Source organism: Dendrobium catenatum, unplaced genomic scaffold (assembly GCF_001605985.2).
Source record: "Dendrobium catenatum unplaced genomic scaffold, ASM160598v2 fragScaff_scaffold_716, whole genome shotgun sequence".
Classification (NCBI taxonomy): Eukaryota; Viridiplantae; Streptophyta; class Magnoliopsida; order Asparagales; family Orchidaceae; genus Dendrobium; species Dendrobium catenatum.
The window spans coordinates 1,252,755-1,265,468 of NW_021319178.1; the positions used below are offsets into that span (position 1 = coordinate 1,252,755).

A 12,714-nucleotide genomic window follows, 5' to 3' on the forward strand; every position below is an offset into this window, starting at 1 on the left:
ACCGTGCCATAACTTTGAGTTATTTTAGCTAAAAGACAAAGAGCTCAATGTTACGGTGCTGCCTACCTCGACGTCGTAAGCCGGCCGACCTAATAGCCCCTTAATTATGTTAAAATTCTTCCATTTAATTTATTTAGACACTTAAATTTCTGCCGACCTTACTGCCCCTTAAATAAACATAAATTACGTGCCCCACCCATGTTAAACGCGCATCAGACAATTATTTATATTTATAAAATATAGAATCAACAAATCTTAAAACACATCGCAAGCCACAAAGTTCCCTAAGCATGCCCACTGACACCTGGCCCTACTTCGCTGGAGATCGACATGTTGTGGGGACCACCGATGACCCCCAATAATTCAACTGATGCGGCTGTTGCCACGTCAGACTGCTCTCAGCTTTGCTGCCGTTTGATCAAATCTTAACGGCCACGAAGATGCTTTGCGTCTGAGATCGAACGGCCAGAATTGCGTTGAACAACGATTGATGTAACAGAATGGGTCAGAGTATGGTAGCGAAGCCAACGATTTTCCAAGATTGGCCGTGGGGCGGAGAGAGACCTTCGCTCGACTATAAATCCGATTAGTTTTTTTTGTGGAGCAGAAATCACTCGATCCCTCGATTTCCTTCTCTCACTCTAACGCGCTCTTTCCCTTTCCTCTCTGTGCTACGATCCTCTGCGACGCAGATCTCAGTTTCCCTCCGCGCAATCTGACTGGAGCCATGACCGATCAGCTGACGGATGATCAGATCTCAGAGTTCAAGGAGGCATTTAGCTTGTTCGATAAGGATGGAGATGGTCAGTTTCGTTTTGTTTTTGTATCTTCATGGGCTTTTACTACCTTAATGATCCATTATGAATTTTATGTTATTCGGCCGACTCCGATTAGATCTGGATGTTTCCGTTGGATCGGCTTTTGATATTCTGTTAGGAACTTTGCATCTATTGATATATTCCTTTAGGGATTTACACAATGGATTTCGAGGTCTGTCGCGGAAGGTTATGCATGTTATGCTTTTTTTGGTTTGGGGCTTATTATTGATTTATTTATTGTTGATTTACTTTTTTTTTAGCTGATGTCGATCTATTCTTAGATATGTGGGGCTGAAGCAATTATTGTGGATTTGGTGAGTTCTGGGAACTGTTATTTCCATATAAGAATAAGTAGTGAAGCTGTTGGATGGCTGAGCGATTTTTCTTATAGGGGCATAATTGCGGTGACGAATTCCCTGGCTATGGTAATTAAGATCACGGATCCCGTTACTTAACGGGCTTTTTATAGGTTGAACGTTACGTGGCATGTCTTTTATGCCCTTGATGCGGGTTTAACATTTGATGCTTTCCACTGGAGTGTTTTTACAATATTTATCATTTTTTTATGTATCTTTTGTATGTCTTTTATTTTCCTGGCCTTCTGTTATCCGGAAAAGTAGCTTTTTGTCAAGCACATCTCTATCTAATAGAATAAAAGAACCAAAAAAGATTGTTTAGACTGGTTCGTACGTGCTTCGTATTGCGCATTTGATTAGAGAAAACAGCTTAGCTGCTAATCTGTAGGGATAATTTTCAAAGGGCTACCCTTCCTAATTATGAATGACGGGACTCTTATCATCTTTTTCTCATGATGTTGGAGTGGACATATAAATTTTGATTTGGTGTGTCAATAACTGATTTGTTCAAGTTCATAGATGCATAACAGCTGGCTAATTTTAGTGTTTTGATTTTAGAGTTAAAAGGATGCGCATGCATTGCAATTTATGAGTTTTGGGATGGTCATCTCTAGGAAATTTAGCAATAATGAATTATGCTTGATATTTCACAAAAAAATTCTTCTAACCAAACATGAATCTTGATGTAAATATCAGATCTCAAAACATCCAAGTATTCAAATTAGAAACATCCAAAATCAACTTCAAACAATTTGAACTATATTCTTAGCATACTTATATAGTAAAAATGAGTGTTTCCATGGAAGAACCCGCCCCACGATACCAAGAGCATCTTGATTTGGATCCAAATGGGCTTAAATCAAACACTCAAAACTATAGATGGAATTTTCTAAAAATCATTCGCAGGTTCAAATAACCTCCAAATTTCACATGCTTATAAACAAGATTTCTCAATTTTGAATTACATAAGGCCTTAAGATGTCTGAAAAACGTCAAATGATCAAGAGGTTCTACGTCAATCCTATGGAGTGTTTTAATTCCTAATAGAAATGTTCAGAATGATCACTTTATAAATCTATGAGTAGATCATGCTTCTATACGTAAAGGTGAGGCCACACAAAGGACTTTGAATGATAGAATTATGAGATTTTGAGAGTTCCGAATTTATATTTCCAACACCCAACGGCTATTATCAATCGACATTGACATGAACCGCCATACCCCATCAACTAGTTGTCATCGAAAAATCTCAACATCCACCCTCTTCCATTGAACATCAGCACCTGCCACCTTTGATCAATGCCCTCCATCAACACCACTAATGCCCATTGTCATATGTTGTCAATTGTTATCGAAAAATTTTGGACAGCTGTTTTCAATCAACACTACCTTCTGATGTTGACACCTACTGTCGCCCAAAGACAGAATTTGTTTCACTAGCATCTGAGGTCAATCAATTACTAATGTTTCACACCAGCCTTCTTGATAGTTCAATCTTCCATCTATGAGAAAAAGGATTGAACTAGACCATTCAACCTCTTGTTTTTCATTAACTGTTGCCCGCACACTAAGGAACGACATCCAACATATGTTACTCATCGATTTCCAATGTTCATGATCTTGTTCACCAATATTTTCCCTTATAGGGAGAATGATTGGGCATGTGATTGATTTTGGCTTGACACCAACATTTTTAGTTGATCGTAATCCTACACCTACAAATGTTTGACGTTGGCAACCATCGACGTTCTATGTCCTCTTTCCTAGTTTATAATATCACCTCCAATAAGGAGAACAATTGCACAAATCACCGATAATCTCCTAACGTTCGACATCTACTTGCCACCAATGTCTGATGCCCCCCTTCTCGGTCACTATTCTCCTATCCTATACATAAACAACTACATAAACAATCGAGCAAACAATTGACTATTGTCTAAATTTTTACATTTTCAATCGATTTTTATCCGACACCTGCCAATATTTTGTGTCTATTAGGCATTGACGTTCAACACCAACCTTCCCTAATTATCGATCTCCCTTCTTGTAAGTAAAATGATCGAACAAATCATTGATGTTCCCAATTATCATTGTTCAATGCTTTATGATGATTGACACTTGATGTCTATCAACTACTAACATATGATGTCCATTTTCCTAATCACCCAATCACCGTCCAATAAAGATAGTAATCAAGACAACAACCCACCTATTTTTTTATGGCAATTCATGCATCTAAAGACTTATACTTCCACTTCAGAATATAGCTTTCATAGCTAATGTCTAGTGTATTGTATTAATGCCTCTTTCAATTATTGGGAAGATCATACTTTATAATATAAGAGATACTAGTGGAATCATTTCAATTTGAGCAGACATATTTTTTCTACTTTAAAACCTATGTTGTTTTTAACTTATCTTTTTGTCTACTAGGTTTTTGTTAAGAAAATATACTCTCTCTATATAATTGCGAAAATTTCAGCACTCAACAATGCTAATACTACAATGTTTCTATTTTAATAATTGTTATTTATTTCTTTCTTATCAATCTTTCTTGTATATTCATCCCTATGCAGTGTTTTCTGTTGTGTAACTTGTATTAAATATAACTTACATGAGTTATTTTTTTAACAACTTTCAACCATGTTACCCTTGTCCACCTTTTTGTTCTTGTTCCTTTGAATTTAATTTTTCTTGCGTTATTAGTGCAGCTTTTGCTCTCATTGCATCTGCCCAAACCTCTTGGGCGTATTATTAACCATTTCTTCAATCAGTGCCTTCTCTCATGAACTCACTAATAGAATCATGACCATCAGTTCTAGTTTCACCGCAATCTTTGTAATGCCATTTTGCTTAATGCCGTTGAAGTTTCCTTGTGCTCAGTGGTTTATTGTCAATTTTGTAATCATGTTGAAGTACTATCTGTTTATTTATTTCTGTTTGCCTCAATAGGCTAGCTTGCTTATAACTGGTATTCGTATATTTTTCTTACTTATTTATAGGTTTGTTAACAAGTAGAGCTATTCAAAGCTTTATATTGTAATCAGAGCTTTTTTTTCTTTTTCGCGTGCATTAATATTTGCTGGTTTGAAGCATTGTGTGAAAGTGCAAAACAGGTAGTACAATGAGTTGTATAGCACAACCTCAATGTATTAATTTTCTCATTATATTGGAAATGTAATGCAGTTAACTTATTGAATTAGTGGTGAAGTGGAAACATGGAGACGTGCTAGAGAACTGGAGAAGTGGATACATGGTTGGTGGTTGATAGTTTTAGTGTAGGCGGCTTGCTTGTTGACTCATATCTTATAAGCTCCCCTCAAATTAAGGATCCAAGTTCTAGAGAGCTAATTTATTGCATTAAGTAGTGAAACTAAGTTGGAGATAGAGCTTCGGTGAGAATGTTGGCGGGCTGATCTTTTGTGTCAATGTGATGAACGATGATGTCTTGGAGACGAATGCGATCTCTGAAAAAGTGGTAGTCAATTTTGATGTGTTTCGTGTGAGCTTGGAAGACTAAATTTTTCGCGAGAACCATAGCAGAAATGTTGTCACAATGGAGTGGTGTGGGAGTTAGTGATGTGATTTTGAAATCTATAAGAAGATGATGAAGCTAGACAATGTCGGATGCTGCAAATGCAAGGGCACAGTATTCTGCTTCGGTGGAGGACTTTGCAACTGTCAGTTGCTTCTTAACACTATGAAATGAGAGTATTACGCATGAAAGAACAAAACCTCTTGTAGATTTCTGATCGAAAGGATTGGAGGCATAATCTGAATTAGAATAAGAGTGGAGGATAAGTTATCCATGAGTTATGGGTAGACCAAGATGAATTGTGCCTTTGATGTATCGAAGTAAGTGTTTCATTTGTTGGTAGTGTTTATGGAGAGGGTTGTGCATATATTGGTACAATAGATTGGTTGCAAAGGTAATATCTGAACGAGTTATTGTGAGGTATTGGAGTGAGCCTGCGATTTGACGGTAGAAGGTTGGATTTTCGTATAACAAGTTGTTGTCGGCTTTTAGTGAAAGTTTGAGGGAGATAGGTGTGGGGGCAGATTTGCATTCGGCTAAACCGAATTTGCGAAGCAGTTCTTGGCCATATTGAGTTTGGTGAAGAATGTAGGTGTTTGATGTGGAGGTTACTTAGATGCCAAGGAAGAGTGATATAAGTCCAAGATCTTTAAGGGTGAACCGTTGTTGAAGATCTTGAATGAGAGTGGAGAGAGTTGTTGGATGATTGCTAGTGACAAGCATGTCATCTACATAAAGGAGAAGAAATATGTAGATCAATGTTTTGGAGTAGATGAGTAGAGATGGATCTGAGTTGCTGAAGTGGAATCTACGTGATAGAAGAATTCTAAGAAGGTGGAAAACCATTGGCGTGGTGCTTGCTTTAGGCCATGTAGAGCTTTGTGAAGTTTACATACATGATTAGGTTTAAGGGGGTCAATGAAACCTTTAGATTGAGTCTTGTACATTGTTTCATTGAGGTCTCAGTGGAGGAATGTGTTGGAGACATCAAGTTGGTGAACCAACCAATGTTTGTGTAGTGCAATGACTAAAACTCGAATTTTAGGCATCTTAGCAACGGTGCTAAATGTTTCGAGATAGTTAATTCCATATTGTTGTTTGAAGCGTTAGGCTAAGAGGTGAGATTTAAGAAGATCAACATAACCATTAGATTTTAGTTTGGTTTTGTATGTCCATCGGCAACTTGGAATTGGTTGATTGGATGGAGAAGGGACAAGAGATCAAGTGCCTTGATGTTGAAGTGCAAGAAATTCAGGGGACATAGCTTTCCACCAACCAAGGTGTTTGGAAGCTTGAGTATAGCAAGTGGGGTTTGGTGGGACATGAAGCTGAAATGTTAGGTTGAATATGGATTTTGGTTTGAGGTTCCTTGTCTTTGATCAGGTTATCATGTGATGTTTGTTTGGTAGTGAAATGTTTTATGGTAAAGGAGCAGAAGAGGAAGATGGTGGGGAATGATAGTGTGGTGGAGCATGGGTAGGGGAGCTGCTTGTGTCAACTATTGTTGGAGAGGGGAAATTTGGTTGGAGCATAGGCAATGGGAATGGATTGTGGATTGGTTGTATGGGAGTGATTGTATTGGAGGAGGAAATATGGGAATGTGGTTTAAGTAGTAGAGAAGAAGTGGAGAGTGGCTGGTTTGGAACTGTAGGTGAGGATGTGAAAGGAAATATTGTCTCCTCGAATGTGACATGAAGGGAGATATGGATTTTGCGTGTTTGAAGATTATAACAACTATATCATTTATGAGTACTGGAGTAACCAAGGAACATAGAGGGTGTGGAGCGTGGAGCGAGCTTGTGTGGAGATAGAGGGCGTAACTAGAGAAAGCATAGGCAACCAAATATTTTGAGATGACGGTAGGAGGGAGGTTTATGATGTAGCAGTTGATAGGGAGATTTATTCTTGGTGTTGGTGGAGGGAAGTCAGTTGACGAGGTTGAGAGATGCGTGCAAAGCCTAAAACCAGAAAGAGATAGGTAAATGTGCTACATGAAGTAAAGTGCGAGTGGTCTCATGTTGATGTCTACGTTTTCGTTCTGACGCTCCATTTTGTTCAGGTTTATAAGGGCAACTGAACTGATGTTTGATGTCTTTTTGAGTGAGGAAGGTAGTTAAGGAGTGAGAAATATACTCTCCACCACCATCTGAGTGAATGGTTTGAATGTTTTTGTTGAATTATTTTTCAGCCATGGTTATGAAGTTTATGATAAGACTAGAGAGGGAGTTGAAGGTAAACTTGAATTATGGAGGTCAACCTTAGAGTCTAAAGGTTTTCGCTTGAGTAGATCTAAAACGGAATATATGGAGTGTAAGTTTAGTAGTAATAGACCTAGTGAGGGGATTGTGACTTTGGGCGATCAAGTCATTAATAAGAGTACACGTTTTAGATATCTTGGATCTATTGTTCAGAGTGATGGTGAAATAGATGGGGATATTATCAGCAGAATTCAAGTTGGATGGTTGAAGTGGAGGAATGCATCGGGCTTGTTATGTGATAGAAATGTACCCCTCAAACTTAAGGGAAAATTCTATAAGATGGTAGTGAGGCCTGCAATGCTTTATGGTGCCGAATGTTGGCCTTTAAAAGAGAAGCATAATACTAAGTTAAGTGTGGCAGAGATGAGGATGCTCAGGTGGATGAGTGGCTTTACCCTTAGAGATAGGATACGAAATGAGCATATACGTGAAAAGGTTGGTAGCTCCAGTAGAAGATAAAATTAGAGAAAGTCGCCTTAGATGGTTTGGTCACATAAAACGGCGGCCTTGCGATGACCCGGTTAGGAGAGTAGAGGTATTAGATTTGACTTATGTTAAGAAAGGTAGGGGTAGACCTAAAAAGACTTGGTTAGAAAATATTATGAATGACCTTTCTTTATTAGATTTAAACGAGAATTTGACTTTTAATAGGACACAATGGAGAAAAAGGATTCATGTAGCCGACCCCACGTAGTGGGATAAAGACTTGATGTTGTTGTTGTTGGTTATGAAGTTTATGAGATGAGTGCCAATTTCAGATTTATTATGCATAGGATACAACCCGCAAAATTTGGAATAATCGTCAATTAAAACAACATAATATAGATAACAATTGAAAGGGGGGACAGGTGAGGGCCCCCAAACATCTGTGTGGACAAGAGATAATATTTTTGAGGTACAAGACACTTTGGAAGCAAATGGTAACCATGACTCTTGGCTACATTACAAGTAGTGCAAACATTTGACATAGATGACAAACTACTAAACTTGACTAATTTATTTAACTTGCAAAAGGTAGAGTGTTGAGGATGGCTTAATCGGGCATACCAGAGTGGTAGCAAGCTATTTGAGAGGTAAGCGCTGGCCGGACAGATTTGAGAGCGAATGAGGCGATGGGGTAGAGGCCATTATTGTTGCGGCCACTAAAAAGAACCTGACTGGTCGGGATGTCTTTAGTAATTAAGCCATTGGCATCAAAGAGAGTAAAATAGTTGTTATCGGAAGTTAGTTTATGAATTAATAGAAGGTTGTAAGAGATGGAAGGAGCATGAAGGTGTAGGAGGAGCTTATAATGTGGGATTGGTGTATTTAGGATCCCTTGTCCGCTGCTTGTTATGGGGAGATTTGTGCAGTTTCCAATGGTAATGGAGTCAGGAACATTGTAGGGTATGGGTTGCTGAATGTTGGGTAGATCTAAGGTGAGATGAGTGGATGCCTCAGAATAGAGGAACCAGTCTGAGGAGTTAGGTTGCTGCATGTAGAGATCGGTGAACTGACTGGTGGAATTTGGTTTGTATTGTAAGTTATAGCGATGCCAGGAAATGGAAGCACAGTGCCCTGGTTTGTTATAGATTTAGCAGGTTATCCGTGGAGTTGGGGAGGTAGTGTGAGAGCCTCTTGTGGTCTGAGAGGGGGAGCGGTAGGTGGACTGCAGGAAGGTTGTATTGGAGCAACCCCTATTTTATCTAGTTGCTCGGCCCTTGGTGGCCGTGAATGCAGCAAATGGAGCTGGGAGAGCTTGAGATTTTCTATAGAGATGTTGATTTTCTCGTTGCATAGATGGGGGTAGAGATCGTCCAAGCTGATTGGAGTTAGCTTGGTCCTTATAGTAGTTTTGAATGATTGATATGAGGAGGGACGGCTGTTGAGGATGTATAGGATGACATCCTTGGGGTCGAGGTGGGAGCCGGCTGCAGTGATGCTGTCCACTAACGATTTGATATATATAGATATTGGGTCATAGAGAGGTCTCTCATGGAGATATTGTGAAGCTCATTTTTGAGTTGGATCACTCGTTGGTTGAAGGCGCTTCTCTATGGTGACCCAGATTTCGTGGCAGGAATGGAGATTGAGGATGTAGAGAAGAATAGTTTTGGAGATAGTAAAATATAGAGCAGCGGACAGGTTTTTGTCTAGGAATTGCCAAGTTGTGTATGCAGGATTTGGTAGAAATTCACTAACTGTAGATGTGAGGAGCTTGGGCGGACAGCAGGTGTCACCGGTGAGATAACCAGAGAAGTTGTTTGCTAATGAGATTAGTTTTCAAGATATGAAGGCACCAGATCGGATAGTTGTCGCTAGTGAGCTATATGTGAACAATGAATTTGATGTTGGACATGAGGAACTTAAAAGAAGGAGGTATGAATGTTTCGGCCATGGTGGTTAACTTCGGTTTGTAGAGGATCAGTAGTTCTGGAGGCGCTGAGATAAACCATGGAAAACATAAGAGAGAAGCTGATATGCTTGAAAACGCTCTGATACCATAAAGAGACTGAAAGTGCAATACATGAAGTACAATGAGTTGTATAGCACAACCTCAATGTAATAATTTTCTCATTAACAGTAGAGGAATACAATTGCATATTATATAAGTAATGCATTAAAGAAATGTTGGCCATATGTTGAAGATCTCATGGACTACTTGCATTAGATATTTAACTTTTTCGCAGAATCTCAGGTATGATTTTACAGGAGCTTAAAACTTGAAAAAGCATTAGTAACTGCACAATCTAATATTTCTGGCTGGAAATTTGATAGGTTGCATCACCACCAAGGAGTTGGGTACAGTGATGCGTTCACTGGGCCAAAATCCAACAGAAGCAGAGCTGCAGGACATGATAAATGAAGTGGATGCAGATGGAAACGGTACAATTGACTTCCCAGAATTCCTCAACCTCATGGCTCGCAAAATGAAGGATACAGATTCTGAAGAGGAGCTCAAGGAGGCATTCAGGGTTTTTGATAAGGATCAGAATGGATTTATCTCTGCGGCCGAGCTTCGTCATGTAATGACCAACCTTGGCGAGAAGTTGACAGATGAGGAGGTTGATGAGATGATCCGTGAAGCTGATGTTGATGGTGATGGCCAAATCAACTACGAGGAGTTTGTGAAGGTCATGATGGCCAAGTAAAGAAACCTCACATTTCCTTACCTCACTTAATGATGGCTAAGTGATGATATGATGGAAGAGTACTTTCACGCAGATTAGTACCAGTCAACGTTGCCCTTTTCTCTCAGTTATCTTTTTAGTCGTAGTTGTGGAGGGAAAAAAAAAGATGAGACTTTGCTGGCTTTTGTTCTAAGTGCTTGTGTTTGATCTCGCCTGTTTGTCTATGTTTCTTATAAACCTCAACTAATTCATTTCCTACTGTTTGGAAGCTTTTTCCTTAATTTTGGCTCTGTCTGCAGTTTTATTTTTGTTTAATTTTTAGACTAATGAAAACTGGATGATTGATGATTGTCCTGTTGACAGAGCTGAACATTGTTAAACACACTAATTGTTGTATTAAATGCCTCTCTTCTTTACATCTTGTCTGCTGAAGGTCTACTATGTTGCATTAGTACAAAAAGGTTGTGTGTTTATATTTATTTACGTTTCATTACTGCTATTCTTGAGAAAACTGATACTTGCATGGCAGTAATATACTTCAGAACCTATGTTGCCATTTATTTGTGTGGTGCTGCTGGTTCCACATGATGCTGGAAGAAGATCAGGTGAGACAGAAGTATATGAAGGTGCTCTGCTTGACTGCCTCATTGGCTTCTGAGCCACAGGAGCTTGGTCCGCGAACAGCCAGGACAATGAGATTGCCTCTATCTTGCACCACTTTGTTCTGGTACAATCTCTTCTGCTCGTTTCTTTCTGACTTCACAGTGCTTGAATTTCATAGATTTATGCGAAGCGCTTTCTTCTTTCTTTTTTTTTTTTTTGGGCAAATTTTTTGAAATTTCATTAAGACAAAAAGAGGTACAAGAGAGTATAAATTGGCAAAAACAAAAGTCCCAAATGCTTCCTCAACACCAAAAACAAATGGTGGGATAAATGCTTGACAAAGAAAGCCAAACAAAGAAAAAAAGCAAAGAAAAGATACCCCGCAATTGACAATTTGAGGTCCACTTGGGAGGGAGAAGACCTCAATCATGGTCAATTGAGGGCACCAAATCCCCGCTCAAGGACGCCTCAGTTGCTTTTTTCCCCATTCTTGGGGCAGAAGAAAAAGGCCCCAACTGTTGCATTTCTTCTTGTATGGGATCATAAGATACACCAGATCTTTGCTTGGAGAGATTTAGGCTGTTATCCCTCTGTTGAGGATTCTGAGCAGTGAAGACAATAGGCTTTGGGACACCGGATGTTGGAATGGGACACCTCTTTTCATGCTCATGACCTATAGAAGGTGAAGTGGGGAGTAGGGCTTTCTGCTTTGACTTTCTCCTTCTAGTGACAATGTTTCAAGTTACCAATTGATTCACATCAGAAGATGGCTGCTGAGTAGACAAAGGAATGTTATTATTTCGCACTTCTATAATAGTTGAAGGAAGAGTGTTATTGAATTATTGAATGAAATTTTGTTTTGTGTTCTCTTTGTGAGTGCCAAAATGTGGATCTCTTTGTGAGTTCCATTAGAGATCTCTTAGTGAGTTCTCGAATTTGTTTCATGTGATCATCTTCTTCTCTACACACATCTCCCGCATACAATTCACCACCGTAGAGAGGAGCCAAATCTTCCGTGGCCATTCACTCCCTTTGGAGCACAAGCCGCCGGCCACCCTAAGCCCGCCGGCCCACCTCCTTGCCGCCGGCCACTCCCACCTTCTCCTCCATCTCTTCTTTCCTCTTTCTTTTCCCCACCAATCCATCATTGAAATTTGAAATTTTCAAACTTCAATACTTGCCAAATTAGGAAATTCTAATTTTGGAAAGTTTTGAAAATTAATCCAAAATCAAATTGCATGAGAGTGGATTAAATTTTCAGATTTTTCTATTCTATAAATCCTATTTGGAAACCCCCACCCCCTCTCCCCAATTTCTTCCCCCTCTAGCCCATGCCGCCGGCCCCTCTATGGGAAAACCCATTAATGCTCCATTACTCCTCCTAAAACATATTTGAAATTCAAATTAGCATTAAAACCTTCCCTCCAATCCTCCAAAACTGAAAATAATTTCAGTTTTTTTTTCTTCCCATAATCCCTCCCTAATTGAAATTCTCAATTAATGCATTAATTACATTGATTGGAATTTCAAACTCCTAAATCCCTCCCTCCTAATTTCACAAAACTGAAATCAAATTTCAGTTTTCTCATCCAGCCGCCCCCTCCCCCTTGGTCTCCCGCCGGCCTTCCCCTTCCCCTAGCCAACCCGCCGCCCCACTTGCTTTCCTTGGGGAATTCTTGCTTGCGGTAGCCATCCGGATCCAATCCAAGGATGCATGGACGAACCCGAGTGGAATTACGGTTTTGAATACGACCGCAACGGAAGAGTCAATATCTTGCGATCTCAATTCTTTGACGTCGGATTTGACTTTGACGATACCGTCGACGAATACTTGGACCGAATCTTGCCGACGCTTGTAGACTCCATTGACGAACACTTCTCCGTCTACACTTGGATTATCAAAGGTCGATCTACCGTACCTCCTCCGCCTCCGAGATCCTCTTCCACGGCAACGTTCCTTGGTGCTTCCATCTTTGTGGCAACCTCCATGCTAGCTTGGACAATCTTCCGCCGTTCAACTTAGTCTTCGTAGGA

The 12,714-nt window shown here is 39.7% G+C and overlaps 1 protein-coding gene across 1 annotated transcript; it reads left to right on the plus strand.

Annotated features, from left to right (window-relative positions):
* The first annotated feature begins 579 nt into the window (after nt 1–579).
* LOC110103764 (calmodulin-7) lies at nt 580–10,493 on the plus strand. Its single transcript, XM_020832588.2, has 2 exons — nt 580–803; nt 9,725–10,493. The coding sequence occupies exons 1-2, from the start codon at nt 728–730 to the stop codon at nt 10,096–10,098; spliced, it is 450 nt and encodes a 149-aa protein (XP_020688247.1). The 5' UTR covers nt 580–727; the 3' UTR covers nt 10,099–10,493.
* Nucleotides 10,494–12,714: the final 2,221 nt, after the last annotated feature.